The sequence below is a fragment of the Haemaphysalis longicornis genome, unplaced genomic scaffold (genome assembly GCF_048455015.1).
Source record: "Haemaphysalis longicornis isolate Haplotype H1 unplaced genomic scaffold, Haemaphysalis longicornis Haplotype H1 scaffold_8, whole genome shotgun sequence".
NCBI classification, from domain to species: domain Eukaryota; kingdom Metazoa; phylum Arthropoda; class Arachnida; order Ixodida; family Ixodidae; genus Haemaphysalis; species Haemaphysalis longicornis.
The window spans coordinates 104,914,649-104,932,714 of NW_027526445.1; the positions used below are offsets into that span (position 1 = coordinate 104,914,649).

The 18,066-nt window shown below is 46.7% G+C and overlaps 1 protein-coding gene across 2 annotated transcripts in view; it reads left to right on the forward strand.

The window, feature by feature from the left end:
- Window positions 1-17,548, forward strand: part of LOC144150218 (sulfotransferase ssu-1-like) — a 62,837-nt gene extending 45,289 nt beyond the window's left edge. For both annotated transcript variants that reach the window (XM_077682069.1, XM_077682070.1), the window contains one exon: window positions 16,905-17,548. In XM_077682069.1, coding sequence (XP_077538195.1) covers window positions 16,905-17,393 — 489 coding nt within the window. In that variant the 3' untranslated portion in view covers window positions 17,394-17,548. The remainder of the gene's footprint in view (window positions 1-16,904) is intronic.
- Window positions 17,549-18,066: the final 518 nt, after the last annotated feature.

The window sequence follows — 18,066 nt, forward strand, 5'->3', positions numbered from 1 at the left end:
ACAGAGTCCCACAATATTCACCGACCGGGCCCGACGATGCACCGCTGTCGGAGGCAATTCGGCTACCTGAGTAACCGTCACGTTGCTTTGAAACGACGCCGCGCGCGACAAACGATTTCATCTCGAATGCCCTGTTACAAACCGGCCTACAAAAGAATTCGAATGCATACCCCAAAAGCCACAGACAAGTACAATAAAACGAGTGTGCTCTTTTTTCTTTGCCCGTGCGTGTACGTGCTGTGTGCGGCACGGGTACTTCGCAGTTAAAGGGGCCCTGAAAGGCATTTTGAGCCCACTAAATGAAGTAGCGCAATCGTTAGATTGGGTCGTCAAGGTCATCTGGGCCAAGTATTACTCTTTTACGCGCAGCGGAAAGCTCACACTTTTGTTGCAAAGTTTGTCGCTTTTTTCTCACCCTTTCCTTCGTGTTTTTGGACGCCGCCATCTTCACATGTCTACATCATCGATTCCCCGATGTTCGGCATGAGCTAGACATCCTGCTATTGGGCGGCTTTTTCACGCACTTCCGGCAAAGAGATGAGTCGTCTGCTCAGCGTCGACTCGCCGGCTGATCTGCCAGCGTAGTGCCGGAGTGCTTGGACATTTTACGACAAACGAAACAAGTGTAAACAAACGCTTAACCGTTCGTATTGAATGCAACACGGCCATAACACGACATGGATATTCTCTTACCGGAGTACGCCCCATAAAGAAAGCGTTGAAGCCCCGTGGCACTTCTTTCGTGCAATCGCAGAGAACGCCCTGAGCCGAATGCCCAGGTTTGACGGATACATTTTTTTCCACTTCAAAACAATCCAGAGATGCGTTTCGAACGAACACAACGTCACAACATGCGTTGCAAGTCTGAACCGCGATTGACAGACGATGGGCTGCCTCCTCCTGCCCCTCGTAAATTCGGCACTCACCTCGCGCGCGGTTTGCGGGGACGAACAGCAAGTCACTTAACTCTGGCGCGCAAGCCGAGATGGCTTTTAGCCACGCACACTGCACATACCCCATGCGAGGTTGAGTCGTACGTCGCTCGAGAAAGATAATCCAGGCCATGGGAAGCACTATCCACCCGTAGAAGCACAACGTCGCATTTCATCGCGAAACAAAGGCGTCCACAACACACACACCATCGCCTCCTGTAATGCCAAACGCATCTCGCACTTCCAAATGAGAGTGAGTAGTATGCCTGCAGTGCCCATATGCCGCGAGGTGGGGCCCCAAGCTGAACCGGGATCACGCAACCGTAACAGACCTCTGGGGTGGTTTGTGCCTTGTTGCCAAGGCAACCGATGTTTGAGATCGTCAAAGAAAGGCGCTCGCTCCAGCGCTAGAAAGCTCAGAGCCGCGCCGGAGCATGTTTAGCCAACGTTGCCGCTCTCCACCACGCGTCGCCCCAAGCTGAACTGGTCACATGATTGAAGCGTTTTGTGCACGGGTTCTGTATCGGCTTAAAATGTCTTTTTCACATGGCGCCGGCAGGAATTACCACCACCGCAAAATAAGACCCGGCACCAGCGGGGCCACATCTGATACGGCGCTTTTTGGATAAACAGTGCGCGGTGCATGAAAGGGACCGAGCGCAAGATCCTCCCCAGCGGCTGCGAGTTCGCCGCCGATTAAAAGTCACGTGCTGCACTGCAGCAACGCACACCGCGAAAGGGCAAGGCCAGGCCACCGCACACATGCGGCCAGATTTTTCGTTCGCTTATCCATCCTTCAGCGGAGTGCGGAATTCATGGTGTCAACAAAACTTGCCCGTAGCAGACGGCAGTCGGAGGAGCGTAATGCGGAAGTACGTCACCGCTGACTAGCGCAGCATCATGGGAGGCAGTGCTCCGCGCCGTCAACAGTTGAAAAGAGGAGGAAACGCGGCGCGACGATAATGCGCGGTTTTTGATTTACGATTTCTCAGCTAATACTCATCGCTTTAACAAAATTCTTGCGGGAGGAGATTGCTAATACATTGTCTTATTTGGTTACATGTAGATCCATGCATCGGCGGAAGGTATTTCAGGACCCCTTTAACCCTATCCAAACGTTTGACAAACGCATCGACTGATGAAAGAGCACTTACCAGCGAGCTGTCCACAGCTGTCGCCGTATCCAAATGTTGTTAGCGGCCGTTCGTCGTGTGACAGGAGCACATAAAAATCTTTCCACCAAATGGCACTACTAGTCCTTCTCAAATAAGAAAAAATGATGGCCCAAGGCGAGGCGCTTGAAGCTCCGGCCGCACCAAGTCACCGGCCGCGCTGCATTGATAGCACGGAGGATGTTTACATCCGGGCAGCAAGTCGTGCCGCCAGGGCAAGTTGAGTCGCTGCAGTCGGGTGCGTTGGCGCGCTGGCACGAGAATTTAAATTGTCTATATATGCGCAAGCAAGCGAAGCAGATGAACATTGCAATTGTTTGCAACGGCGAGAACTGTCTCTTTGTTAGCAGCAGAGTTTGACAACACCTACCGCCAAAATAAACAGATTGAAACAACACGCCCGCGCTGTCTGCTTGTGATCGCGCTGGCTGAAGCATCTATACGGGTATACGTACGGTATCGGTTTTGTAGCTGCATGCAACCGTCGCGTCCTGCTTTCTCGTTCTAATTAGCATTAGTCCGCGGTTGAAGTGCTGACACACGGAAACAACACAAGACTAACATGGCGACCGCCCGCTTGAGATGATTACCCCAGATGGGGAGTTTATTGTGGACGTGGTTGTTTACAAGGGACCGAACGCCATCTCACAAATGGTGTTATGTCGTTCTAAATCCTCCCTTTTACTACACGGATGGGCAACGGTACTACCATGGAGGTTCGTCCATTTGTTTAGACCATGCCTAGGGAGTACATGTTTTGCTATAAGTACTTTTCAGGGCACATTACTTGATTAAAACTCCATTTCCGGCTAGTTTGCGTTTACAGTGTATAGGACGTCCAGAGCGGAACTTGCTGGTTTTGGTTCTGGCAGTCACTGTATGCGGATTTTATCTGAGTCTTACAAGAACGCTTAAATAACAAACTGCGGATTAGAAAGTCAGCCGTAAGTTTAGGATGAACAATTTTCTCGATCATTGCTACATACCAGCGGCCCCGCCGCTCTAGTCCGGCCGTGGCAGACGCTGCTGCTGCGTTCGGGATGGCGCCCCCGCGAATTCCAGGTAAAGGCAGGCAGAATCTCTGGTTTCACTCTTTGTAGAGCCACGTGTGTGAACTCAAGTGACGTCACATGGGCAAGTGTTGTGGCCGTCGATGAAAGTTTTGCTTTCGAACCACCTTCAAAGGGTGGGTTGGAGGTAATTTGTTTCATATAATACGTTTTCAACACTGGTTATGCTGCTATACCCACGGCACACTACCTTCGCTTCGGGAATCGGGCCGATGACGCTTTCGGGGTGAGGGGTAGGGTGGGTGGGAGTAATTTTACGGCAATATTTTCATCATCGTCAGACCGGCCCAGCTGCCCGCATCCAATATTGAAAGTGAAGACGTGGTACTAAGCAGCTGGGGCAAGAGGAACGGAAAGATGAAAAAGCGATTTTTTTTAATGCTGTAGCTACCGGCGACAGCGGAATCCCGGTAACAAGTAATCATTCTAAATAAACAGTTTTTATCCCATTGCGACGAACCCCAACACTTACGTTCACCCTTACAATATTTATATACTGAACACGAGTACGCCAAAACAAATTAAACCGGACAATCATGGCGGTTTGTAGGTATTACACTTGGTTAAGATCAACTTATAGCCCACTGAGCAAAGAAACCGGCATCGGGCGTCTGTAAAAGAAAAGCAGCCCCTTCGGAGGTGTTTCATTACTCACGGCGTACTGTAAGGTAAGGCGTTGCATGGCGCTAGCTTAAAAGGAAGCTGAAGCTGAAGCACTTACCCCCACCCCCCCCCCCCCCTCCAAAAAAAAAGAGTTAGTGGCGTTTTTATGTAGTTTTTCGCTCGCTGACTACGAATATCACATTGGATTTTAACCCACGTTAGTCCGACCGTCATTTTTCTTGCAGAACGCGGAATCCCGTTTGAAAGACGCGCGCTCTTTGTCCTTGACGTCATTAATTGGCCGCGCCCTTCATGACATCGTAGGTTGACACCCTGCGCTGCTCGGGCTGTCGCAAGCATTGGGAACGATGGCGCGGTAGTGGTGCTTACGTTTTGCGCGATTGAGCTTGCAGTTAAGTGTTTGGACGTGACTGGAACTTCATTTTCTAGCTTCCGGACTTTTCGTTTCGTATCCTTAATCTTGAATTTCGTTTAGAGGACCGATAACCCCAAAGTACTGACTTTGTGGCATCGGCTGGAGGGTTTCATCAGAACATCTCTGATCTGGGAAACCAGGTTAGGGCGTTTCCATTAATTAGGTGAACTTCATGTACTTGCTCCGCTGTTTGGTAATATGTGAGTAACTACTTAGGTCAGGATTAGGCGGCGTTTTATAAACATTGTACCACATAAAATATGGTACATATCCTCCGCATGAATAAATCGTTCATGCGCTTCAGGCGTATATACGGTACAGCACTTAATGCTATGATGCATGCATAAACCAACAAACAAACTCTGCTATCCAATTTACGTGGTTTCCCCCCCCCCCCTACCCATCCGCGCTACGATTCCTCCACGATACAATGCCCTGCGTGCACTTCTACGATTAGCGGCGTCTTCCTGTTTGACGTGCATTTTTTCTTGAAATCTTGTAGCATACTTTTGCCTCCGCAGTACTGGCTGCTCTTGTTGGGCTTGATTTTCGCATGTGCTATGGGTATTCTGCTACCATAACACGGCCATCGCGTTAAAACAGACCTGCCGGACCAGGCAGTTAGGTTGTAGTCGCGTTCCTTTTGGTAGCAAGCACCAAGAATTTGTGATAATATATCGTTGGCCTGTCTCACCATCACTAGAGTTTAGCATTTACCACTAGTTGGACAAAGGCTGTATATTCACTCTTCCCTCCAACTTTTTTATTCGCATCGTGATTTCCGGGTCCAGCTTGCTTAAGGGGCGTTTCCTATCAACGAATATCGCGGGAGAGCGATTCCACGAGAGAACGAACATGCGTGTAAACGCGCCTTTTTATGTTATTTTTATGAATTATGCGCAAACCAGACAATAGCCTATACTGCAATCAGTTTTCTTCTAGCTTGCGTACTTCGGAAGAAAAAAAAATTGATAAGGTGGCGTGGGTGAAGCACTATTTCCGGCCGGTACAATTTTGTCCACCTGTGGGGTTTGGCGTACGGCAATATTTGATTGTTCTGGCTGAGAATTTCTTTCAAACAAGAACCGCACTAAATTACGAGCAGTTCAAAATAAACTTTGCGTTTATGCCGTGAACAAAAAAATCAGAGAAATTGCGAAATCGCGGGAGACGCTATATTGTCGCTAAATTTGACGCCCCCTATCTCCGTATCTGTAATTGTCACCAACATGTCAGTGATAGGTCATGTCGGTCTTATCTTTGCAAAAATATCACTAAAATATCGCTTTTGCAGAAAAAATGTGAATATACGCGAAAAAAGACTGGCTGCTGTGCTTTTTCTAATTGTAATTCTAAAAATCAAGTTAAGAAGAGGGCGGTCTCGATTATTTTTTAAAGGGGGAAAGAGATTCCTCAAGAGGGTTAGCACTACTGCTGAAAAACATGTTGCCTCTTTTTGTGTGTACCGAAGTTATACGCGGCCCAAATAACGCTTTCGAGACGCGTCCCCGAGCCGTGCTATCCACAACTCCCGCTCGTATTCTGGCTTCGCGCTTTGATAAAAAAGTGTCTGTTCGCCTTGCGCGGCCTCACCAGGGGCGTTTCAACCTTTGAAGTCTTTGTAAAAAGAAATCTTTGTTTGTAATCTTTTATATTTGCCAGGTTTCACCGAACAGCCAATAGCACAGCTACGGCGGTGGCGAAGTCCCACAAAAACCGCTCTTTCGCCGGCGTAGCTTCTCTTTTGGCCAAAAACAAAAAGTTTTCTTCGCAGGCTTGTGAGGTGGAACGGTGAGTGGGAGGATTTAAATGGTTGGGGGAAGAATGTTTACAGAGTTATAGAGCCTAGCGTCCTGCCTGTAGGGGACGTAGCGAGGCGTGTGAGTTGAGAGAAGCAGTGGGCATCTAGGTGCTCGCGTACTGAGTTGGGTATGCCGAGGTCCAGCAAGCAATGCTTCGGTGTGTAGGGGGGAAGAAGGAGTGCATACCCCAACGTTTTCCGGAGGACAATATCAAGGGAGATAGCTAAGCTGGGTGGATGTAAGGTTAAGGTAGGGTAGGTGGTACGAGATACGGTTGATTAGAACTCTGTGTACTAGACGGAGGCGGTGCTATTCCATGATTTCGTAGTGTTCGGTGGCAATCTGTTTGATGCGATGCGTTGTTTGGATTACGTGGTGGAAGGTGGGTGCGAGTGATGTGTTGTGTGAGGGTGAGCCGTAAGAGCCTAAGTTGCTGTGTGTGGGGTATTGGATCAGAGTGTATAAAAAGTTGGATTGGGGTTTTGAAGGGGGTTGGAGTTGTGAGGAGGCGTGTGGGTGAGAGCAGATTTTGGATGTTAGTACTGGGGCGCCAAAGTTTCTATGTGGCGTTGAACTTGGTTGAGGCCGTGCTGGAGTGTGGTCTCAACGTTTTGTTCGGAGCCAAGGTAGACCCACAGGGAAATGTCACATCCGTATGGTATTCGGCATAGTGTGGTAATGGTAAGGAGAGGGCAGGCAGGTGGTATTTCAGAGACGTTAAAGAGCGTGGGCGAGACAGCCACTCCTTGTGGCGTTTCGCCGCCTGGCATGTGGTCATGTCCCAAATGGACGGTAGGAGTACGTTGAGTGAGAAAGATATAGATATAACGGTAGATGTGTAGGCCTAGGTTAATGGATAAAATTGCGTATAAGATGCTGTGGTGTCAAACATTGCCAAAGCCTTTTTGGAGGCCCAGTGAGAGTATAGAGTTATAATTTCATTGAGAGGGTGCAGGTGTAAATAATGATGATATTGTATAAGGGGGTAATGAGTTGATAGCTTGGGTCGACAGCCGTTAGTTTAAGACTGGGTGGGTTGGTGTGTCTTCAAGGTGTGCATTCGTACGATTCGGCAGGACGTGTTCGAGAAGCTTGCCAAGGCAGGAGACGAGAAATATATGGCGGAGGTCTTGTATGGTTGGGGTTTTCCAGCTTTGGGGATGAGGGGGATCTGGGAGTGTCTCCAGGTGGAAGGGAAGGTGTGGGTAAGCAACTATTGGTTGAAGAGTTACTCTACATGTTTTAGGGCTCCTAGTTAGGGTGTCGTAAAGCGTCGTGCAGTGAAAGCGTTCATAGCTCTGCCCAATTGTGAGGACAAATGTATTTATACGTTTTCACGCTTAATACAAAATATTCACTCAAGGCCCTCTATTCTCACCGGATGCGGCGTTTTTCTCCAAACCAAGCGAAGATTCATCATCATGCATTAAATATTTGGTAACAATGTAACAAGATGCATTGCAGCCTATAAAAATCAGCACTGCTGGAGACGGCGACTTTAGTGACAAAAGATACCGTTGTCAGTAACTAAGATGATATACAGAACCCAAAGCCGAATGACATCCTCGGTGTACTTTCTAAAAAGGGCCATGCGTTGTTTGTAGGCAGCAGGGTGTCGAACCGGAAATTTTTCGGGTTCGGTTCGGGTTCGGGTTCAAGCCTTTCGGGTTCGGTTCGGGTTCAGTTCCAGAGCACCATTCCGTTCCGGTTCGAACCGGTTCGAACCCGTTCGAACCGGTTCAGACGGGTTCAAACGGGTTCGAAGAAAAAAAAAGCAGGCGTGTTTTTTTCTGTTAATATTTTGTGCTCGTTTTTCGTTTCCTTATCAAATCGGCATAACAACAAATTCATAATGAAGGTTTCTTTGTCCAAATATTTTGTCTTCGCCAAACTAAAGCGACCCTGCAACACGTTTTTCAACTTTTGTCTAAATCTTGAGTGCTTGCAGAAAGTAGTCAACCAACGCATTATATTATGGGGTCGCAATGTGCCTCAGCCAAAAATTACTGTTCTCTCCTTGTCAGATAACATAGAAACTTGCTCAAAATATTTTTCTCTCCTTCCCGGTCTTCGCGTTCTTCGACCGCTGAATGACGTCATTACAGCGGTCTAGCGGCTGTTTGCCGGCTTTCCTTAAGTTGCAGAATAGAACGCATTTGATACCCATCTAAAAAAAGCCGCAGCGACGAGCAAATCACGCACTGTTGCTCTGTGCTGGCAATAGCTATAGTTTTCGCAGTGCTTCCAGATGCGAAGAAGATTGAAAGCGTTTTCGAAAGTGTTTATTTATTTATTTACTGCTTTTTATTTGTTTATTTATTTATTTACTTATTTATATTATTTATGTATTTATTTATTTGCTTGTTTATTTATTTATTTATTTACTGTTGGGTTTAACGCGCCGACGCAACGCCGACGACAAGGCGCGCCCTAGTGGAGGGCTCCGGATTAATTTTTACCACCTGGGGATCTTTACGTGCGACGAAATTTCGGACACACGGACGTTTTCGCTTTTCGCTTCCATCAGAAAAGCGGCCGCCGCGACCGGGAATCTAAACCGGGTCTGTGTGCTCATTAGCGCTACGCCTTAGCCACTGAGCCACCGCGGCCAGTTTATCTAAAGTGTTCAAGAGCTCCTTTAACTGTACCCGCAAAATGTTTTCTATGGTAGTGTGACGAGTATGTGGCGCCGACTGCCAAGCGTGGCAGGTGGCATTTAGAAAAATTTCCTACTGCTCATCTTTTATCTGCTAACAGAGCTGTTAGAAAGAAAGAATGGCTATAAAGACTCATTGGACGGCGGGTATAGGAGGACATTGGATAGAGAACCACCGGAGATAGGAACTTGCTAGTGGCTCTTCAGCGACTGTTGACAGCGATTGGGCTCTAGGAAAGATGATAGCCAAGTGAAGTCACAAGCAGCAGTAATGATCACTTGTAGAGACAGAGAGAGAGAAAATGAAGTTTAATTCAGTCGGGGAAATGTTTAAGAGAGGCGTCCTCATTCGAGGGGGCCGAATCGAGAGCCGTTTCCATCAAGAACAACTGATCTTCCAGGCCGCAGCTGGCCATGGCTGTCTCCCAATTCTCTATGGAAGCGTGAAGGTTGGATGGATCTACCGCACACTAGTCGCAGCCGCCTACTATGTGTATGAGGTTTCCAGGCTCTCCACAGAAGCAACGCAATGGAGAGAGTTGTGTCCCGTCAAAGAGGTGAAGTCTGCCGTTGTGTGGGAAGGTGTATGCCCACAGGATGCGGAGTAATGTTTCCTGGTTAATCGGTAGCGATTTGTGTGGGCAGGAGTACGTTCTATGGAAGAGGCCAGAGTGCTGAGTAATTTCCTGGTGTGTGACTACAGGATGCATGCACTCGGGCCGGGCTTCATCAGCGCCGGCTAAGCGAGTCAAATCTCGAACCACGAGGTTGGTGATCTTGTTTGCCGTGGATGCCAGTATGAGCTGGCGCCCATACAATCGCGACTGGTCTCGTTGGTGGTCTCTGATTGATCATCGGAAGTGTTGTAACATGCAATCGACCGTTGGCAAAGTTGGGCCACGCCTGCTAAGGGTATGTTATGAGAGCTTTGACGCCGCTTTGGCTAAGCGCACGTGCTATCGCCGCTTCCTCAGCTTAGAGGGGGCTGTGTGCGGCGGTTGAGATGCTACACCTGTGGGAGGCTGCAGAACGGTAACACAAAGAGAAGGTATTGAAGAATGCTATCGGGTGGCTCTTGCATCAAACCAGTTGATCGTCCCTCCCCTTTTTTCTTGCAGTTTAGTTTCTTTCCAACTGTCTCCCCTCATATATACACACGTTTTGAAAACTCTGATGAATGTACAATATGCATTAGGCAATTAGTTATTAACTTTAGTCCGAGATGTCAATTTTAATATAGCAACAACATAATAGCGCAATACGGGCATAAAGAAAGACCTTTTATAGCATTCAGGCGGTCTTCACATAACTTTGCGGCTACTTTGTGCCTGACGAAATTTCCTGATTGGTCGAGAAGGAGAACGCTGCAAAATTTCCAAATGCCAAGGACCCCAAAGATATCACGTTTGGTCCGACCGTCGAATCCGCCTTAACTGACCCGCTAATTATTTTAATCAAAATTAATCAGCACACCAGTCCCAATAATTTACATTAGCTCATTCACTCACCTAACTAATTTCAACTTCAACTTCATCTTTATTGAGCATTTCGTACATAGAAATGCAAGGACAAACACAAAAAGCTGCAAAACTGCAGCTTGACGAGATGTTTGCACCTTACGGTTGGCGTGGCAGAGCAGAAACAGGAGTTTAAAGCATACGCACAGGAAATAATCATAAGAAAATAAATCTCGCCTTAACATGTCGATATTACAAACAAACATAAAAGAAAGCCTTAAAACGCACTATAGCTCACAGTTTGTAAAAGAGATACTTATTAAATGATATACATACACGCATATAGGCACTCATATGTACATACATACATATAAAGGTTAAAAAACAAAACAGGGTACACAGGTACACAAAAAGAGAAACATTGGATATGTACGGAACCTGTGTAGACACAAAAAAAGCAAAAGACAAAACTTGAAGAAAAAGTCATTTTATATACAGGTATGCATACACTCATCAAAATCTGCACTCCAGAAGTATCCACACAAATAAATACACACAATATTGGCAAAAATCAGTGTACGGTACTTTTTAGATGCTAAAGTTTGCAGGGAATGAAGACAATGCCAATAAAACGCTTGAAAAATATTACAAGTAATTTTGGCTAAACCAAGGTTGCTACGAGAGGCAACGCTTAATAGATTGTCAGTTAAAAATGTTCTATGTTCAGCAGTAAACTTTTCCTTAAGTCTCACTTAGAAATTGTATTTATAGCTATGCCACTCTCGGCTAGGTTATTTAAAAGGCGGGCAGTTCGGGATTGCAACCATTCATTGCCATAATTCGTTCTTGAAAACGGCACGAACCATGTACTCCTTCCCCTAATTTCGTACGGTACGTCCAACGGTTTTCTTAAACTACATAGACTTAGATATGCTGCACCGTTGTGTTGCAAGCTATTTTTATACTTTGTTAGAAGATTAAAGTTGTAGATACATTGGACAGGAAGCAAATTATACTGCAGAAATAGTTCGTTGGTGTGAGAGTCATATGGTACAGTTGCGATATGTCGAATGGCCTTTTTCTGAAATAAATGCAGCTTATTATTATTTTTTGCGGAACTGGTTAACCATATGAGGCTGCAGTAATTGATGTGAGCTGTGAATATAGCATGATAAAGAATAAGTTTAATATTTGATGGAACCACAGGCCGTAACCTACAAAGCGCCCCCCACGCTCGAGATAAATTAGTGCAGACGTGATCGACATGGGCATGCCATTTTAAATGGTCAATAAAAACAATGCCTAATGTTTTTATTTCACTAACTATACAAATCGTTTCAGATCCGATGTACAAACTGAGGTTTCTGCCAACAGGTCTTTGAGCTGGTGAAAATAACACCGCTTTAGTTTTCTTAGTATTTATTTTTAACGAGTTCGCTTTAGTCCATTTGTGAAGCTTTTGGAGGGTTATATTTGCTAAATGCAAAAGTTGAGTAGTATCACACGATTGAAAGAAAATGCTGGTATCATCTGCGTAAATAATAAAATGTGCAATGTCAGTAATTTCTACGATATCATTCTTATAAATATTGATCAGGATTGGCCCTAGAAGACTGCCTTGCGGAACTCCAGCCCTTACTTCCTGTAAAGAAGAGTTGTGTTTCTTTATTGCTACGACCTGTTGCCGGTTACTTAAATAAGATTGCAAAAGAGTAAAGCCCCCGGAACCCATAATGTTGTAATTTTTAAAGCAATGTTAAATGACTAATTCTATCAAATCCTTTGAAAAAGTCTACAAATATACCTAAAGTTACCTTCTTTTCTTCAAATCCCTGGATTATTAATTCTTTTTGCGTTAGTAAAGCTAATTCGTTGACATATGTTTACGAAAACCGAACTGTTTTGATAATATAATAGAGTGTTTGTCACAGAAGGACACAAAGTGTTTCGCGATTACTTTTTCTAGCCCTTTTAAAATAACTGGAAATACAGAAACCGGTCTATAATTGAAAAAAATATTTTGTCCCTGGATTTAAACAGTAGCGTGACCTTAGCTTGCTGCATCTTTTTTGGAAAAACACCAGTAGTAAGGCATAAGTTATATATATGGCTAAGCGGCGATACAAGAAGGTCCAGTACAAACTTAATAGGCCGAATCTGAAGCCCATCGATGTCTACGGCCTTGCTATTTTTTAGTGACAAGAAAATCTACCATATTTCCTGAGGCGTTACCGGAGAAAAAAAGGCTGTGTGGAGGTTAGAATCCTTTAGGAAGCTCATAGCGCTTCCATTGTGGGAGCATTGCACAAGATTCGTTAAATAGTGATTAAACTTGGTTGCCAGTTCTTGACCCTTGAGTGGTTTATTATCTACTGTCAATTCAAAGTCGTCGTTACTGGGGGTAAGTGGGTGCAAAAGTTTATTCAATTCGCGCCACATGACATCACGCCGGGAGGAAGCCTCAGAAAACACATGTTCGAAGTACATTTTTTTAGTATAGCGCAAGAACTTTGTCACAAAGTTTCGGTACTTTTTAAAGGCTACAAAATCGTCCCGGTTCTTTGTTTTTACAAACTTATGGTACAATAAATCTTTTTTACGGATCATCTTCAGACATTGGTCTGTAATTCATGGTTTCCTTATATTCTTATTTTTCTTGACCATCTTAAGAGGAAAATACTTTTTATATGCATCTTTATATGATTCTAGAAAAGTATCGTAGGCATCATCTGCAGTGGTGCAAAGAAGTAAAGGGTTCCACCAAATAGAGGGAATTTTCTGACGAAAAGTAGTCAAAGTATTCTGATTAATATCGTGAAAAGCGAAAGATTCGGGGCATTGCTTACATCTTAGTATTTCTGTGTGCATTGAGAACATATATATAGGTAAATGGTCACCTATATGTACACCAATCACACCGTACATGGTACTGCTACTCGTATCACTGGTTATAAATACATCAATAAGACTTTGGGAAAGACGGCCAATACGAGTCGGTTCTTTGATCACACGTTCATGCAGCCGAAATAACCCAAAAGGAGCTCTAGAGCACGCGAATGTGCGCTTGCCTGTAATAGGTTAATGTTAAAGTCCCCAACAATAGTTATTTGTAAACCATAAGACGAAACAAAATTGAGAAGGTCTTCTAAAAATGCGAAACAATTTTCGAGTTTTCCATCAGGGGGGCGGTACACAACAACAAAAATAGCATTTTTACGATGCACCGTTAAAGCTTCATAATCTGTCGTAACTGTCGAAAATTCGTTCATTATACTACAAGAAAGCTGTGTAGACACGAGCTGTAACACACCCACACCTCGCGGTGGGACCTATTTAGAAAGAACGTGTTCAAGCCCGAAAGGCGCAGCACTTCTGTGTCACTCGTATACCAGGTTTCCGTTATCATGACCACGTCGAACTTGAAACTTTCAAAGCTGCGTTTTCTTTTCTTGTAGTTTCACATTCTTTTTTCATTTCCTTGTAGCTTTTGTTGAAGAATTCGCAGCTTTTTTTGCATTTCTACATTTTCTTTCCTAGTGGTTTCATATTCTTTTTTAATTTCCTCGTAGCTTTTCTGCATTTCCCTTACTTCTTTTCGAAATTCACGCTTAATATCAGCGATCTCGCGTCTTGCGAGCAATGTCAGTTTTCATGACCAAAGCAATGCGGGATCATACACAAGGGCACACAATAGCAATGACACTGGGTGGTTAGCAGCAGAGGCAACAGAAAAGTCACTGAGTAAGCGAACAAAGATTACTGCAGAATATTCAAACCTGTGAAATAGGAAGGCGACTATCAGGCGACCGTGTTGTGGATAATGAATAAAAGAGGCAGGGCTGCACGGGCACGCGGCTACGGGCATAGCTCGCGCCTCGTGCTCGGGGCAGTTGGTTCGTGATCAGCGCATCGAACGGGCGACCGGCTGTCGGGCTCCTTTCTTACGTCGCGATCCGCGACATTCTGGTGCCGAAACCCGGGAGCCGACCCACGAGCAGACCTGACTTGACGCGGCGCAGACAGCGAGGACGCAAGGCCTGGGATTCCCGGGAGGCTGCGCCATCCGCCGGCGTCGTCATCGAATGCTGTCCGCCGCCGCTGCTCGTGCCGAGGACACCGGGTCGCCTGGTTTGGGCGAGTCTCCTGCTATGGATAGCCGCGGAGGCTGACAAGGTGGCGAACATACCCGCTGCGTGTGAGCCGTGCGTTTCTGACCATCGGAACGTCCTTACAGCTGTCGACGAGTCTGACCCGCCAGTGAGGCCAGCGGAGAGCACGACAGATTCCACTGAGGCACAAGTGGGTGTACCCAGCCGCCCGCCCTGCGGTGACTGCGTCGTCGTTCAGGACGGTCACGGAACTGACCTCTCCAAGGACCCCATGACCACGATGTACGGTGATGCGAACCCGTCCAGCGTGATGCTCCTTGACGCTTCGGACATCGCTGCCGCTCGGGGGAGTGCCTTGCTGAGAGAGCATGTGGTTGTTAAGTGTCGCGAGCGGGCGCCGTTCCCACTTGTACGACGGTGGCCGTATCGCTCCGGGCGCTGGCTTCTCCGTTGGAATCTCAGCAGGCGTCCGGATCCTGGTGGCTACGGACGGCTAGGGGGTGACCAGACGGGACACAGAGTTCCCGGACATCGTTCGTGTGGTCTACGTTGGGTGAGCGCGCTCGCGGTAGGCTACTGCGTGGTCACCCTGGCACTTCGGATGCCGTACGAATTCCCGTACGATCCTGATGGCGGCGGCGAACCGGGAGGCGACAAGGACGGCGACAGAGACACCGGGTATCATCTTGCTGCCAGCCATGACCAGAAGTACCTCGTTGCTCCGTTGCCATCAGCCACACCAAGATCACCCAATTAGGATGATGAAGGGATGTTTGTAGGCAGGATCAAAAGAATCTGGCCGCCGCAAGCTGAGTAAGATGATAGTGACGGATCTGTTCCCGTGGTGCAATGGGATAAGGATGACTAGGCGACAGGTTATGACTGCCTTTTTCAGCCATCGTTCATGGGTACATTTGTTCTCCCTTTGGAAGCCACATGCGCACCTTGGCGGCGGGGGGAGTGTGTTGTGGATAATGAATAAAAGAGGCAGGGCTGCACGGGCACGCGGGTACGGGCATAGCTCGCGCCTCGTGCTCGGGGCAGTTGGTTCGTGATCAGCGCATCGAACGGGCGACCGGCTGTCGGGCTCCTTTCTTACGTCGCGATCCGCGACAGACCGTTCTGTTCGCTGCCTCCCCTGCCAAGTGATGCTGAGGTGGGCGGAGCGTTCTTTTAAAGGATTCACTTCGTGACGAAAACCACACGTGGTCCAGGAAACGGGGGGTGTGGCGAGTCTACCCGCTAACCCGCACAAATCTACTTCAATCCATTCACCTCTTAAGTGTAAGGTTAAGCAGATTCGAGATAACATAAAAATGCTATCAAATATACTTTAAAAGTGGAAATTAGGATTCCCCATTTCTTTAAATCTCATGTTCTCTTAGAGCAGTAACCAAAGGACACAACGGCACTGTATACAAGAAAAAGTTACGTTAATTTTGAGAACTGCGAGTGTTTGTGTCTCAGTGCTGTTTGTATATAACTGCCCATTCAAACTATAAGTGAAAGATATGGATCTATTGTTGATGGTGTACCTGAAGGCCTTCACAAGCGGACAGGGATGCATGCGAATTAACAAGACATTAAAAATTACGCCCACCTCCCCTCGCGGGAACCCTGGTGTGATGCGACGCTGAGGGGGTTCAAGCGCAAGCGGAGAGCAACCATCGACCGAAAGGCCGCCGGAGAGCGGCACACCGGTTATATTCTAGGCACTATATATGCGCAGCGAGCGAAAGGAGAGGAAACCGCGGAGAGAGAGAGTACTGCCCATGCGCAGCACCGCGCGCAGCGCCGCCCACCGGCGGAGTGAGAGCGCGCTGGGCCGCACACGCTCTCACCTGGGCACGCGCCGGTGCCAGTGGGTCTGCCGCGGCTATGACGCAACACAATCCAACACAATCCACTTTAATCCAATCCCATCCATATCCAATCCAATCCAATACAAGCCAAGCCAAGCCAAGCCATTCGAATCCAATCGAATCCAATCCAATGCCCCTCGCGAGAGAGTGTTCGCTATCGGAGAGGAGAGCGGGAGAGTGGCTGCGGACAACGGACGCACGCGGACAACGGACGCACGCAGGAAGGACAGGGCCGCCGACAAGAGATGCTCTGAGCGTCGCATCTAAAACTTTACGCGATTTCAAACACCATGTAGAGAAACCATGAAGAATATTCCATGATATGTTGCCTCGTAATATGCGTTATAACTTAAGTTATTCTAAACGTAAAAGATAATTGGGAGAGATGGGCAGTGCCTAACGCAAACTGATAGTATATACGGACAACTTTACATTAAATTGAGGGAAATAATTAGAAGAGAACCTGATGGGCCTTGGGAACTGCAGACTACGCAAAATATTTCATGGTTCTGTCTGGGGAGTGGCAAAATATCTTCAGACGCAAGGTAGGGTACCGAACTGGAAAACTAGAAGTCACATTTTTGAAGCCTCGGAACCGGTTCGGAACGGTTCCTTCGATTCGTTCCGGTTCGGGTTCAGTTCCAAAATGGCGGAAAAAATACGGTTCCGGTTCAGTTCCGGTTCCGGGCAAAAATTCGGGTTCGGTTCCGGTTTTCGGTTCGGTTCCGGTTCCGGTTCGACACCCTGGTAGGCAGATATTTGATAAGTTATGAGTGTATCGTGACAAACTTCTGCTTGTTCGCAGGTTCTTTACGGCGACTACTTCGACCATCTCATACCATGGTACGGCCGCCGAGGTGACACTAACGTCCTGTTCCTTACGTACGAAGAACTGAATGCGAACCCAAGGGCACATGTCATCCGGATTGCCGAATTCCTCGGCGAAGAACATGGGAAGGCTCTGCACCAAGAGGAGAAACTGCTTGAGCGGATCCTGGATGCATGCAGTCTGGAGAGCATGAAGGCGTTCTTTAAAGACAAGCCAGAAGATCGAGCGAAGAAGTTTGCCGCGGCCGCTTCTAAATTATCTCCAGGCAACCAGAAAACACCAGAAGTGCCACTGGATTTCGGCGCAGAAAAGCACGAAGGCGCGGGATTCGTGCGTAAGGGAATCGTGGGTGACTGGAAGAACCACTTCACTGCCGAACAGATTAAAAAGACCAAAGAATGGATTACGCAGAAGACAGAAGGCAACGATGTTATGAATCTCTGGGGTGCCGTGGACCTTCCGTAAACTCAATGATGCGCTAATGAGATTCTTTATCTCAAGTAAAGCAGATAAAGAAAAATTAGCGCCACCAGGTTTGTCCGATAATGTATCATAGAAATCGTTCACTTCGTTCTTGACACTTCTAAAAGCGAATAAACACGAATACTTTTCTAAAAGTGCACCTGCTGCGTTGGTGTGCACTAGAACGGAAATGTTGAAGCCCACTTCCCTATGCGACACAAAAAATATATGCTAGAATGGTAGCCCAGTTTTCCAGGAGCCCCTTTATCGACAAGCAATTGGGGAGTGCGGAAGACGTAATCTAAATACTTACATTTGTTAGTCATTGCAAACAAGCACGAATGAGTAACTGTAGTCGAAATCCCAACACCTTACGAGTCGGAGACTATCCATCTAGTACTTCTGATTTACTTAGTCTCTAAGGCAGGATGAGCTATTATTGAACTTCGACCTTTTTGATCTTTCTTCCTAATCTCAACTGTTGAACTCAACTGTTGAATTATTGAACTTTCTTCCTAATATCAACGGTTCGTACAGACGTAGGTATACAATCGAAGGGACCAGCTTATTTCAACCAACTTAGAGGCGGTATTCCTTGCAGGCATCTTAGGTAATAATGCGCAAAATTCCATACATTAGACAACATTCGAACATAACGGTATTCGCCGTATATTTT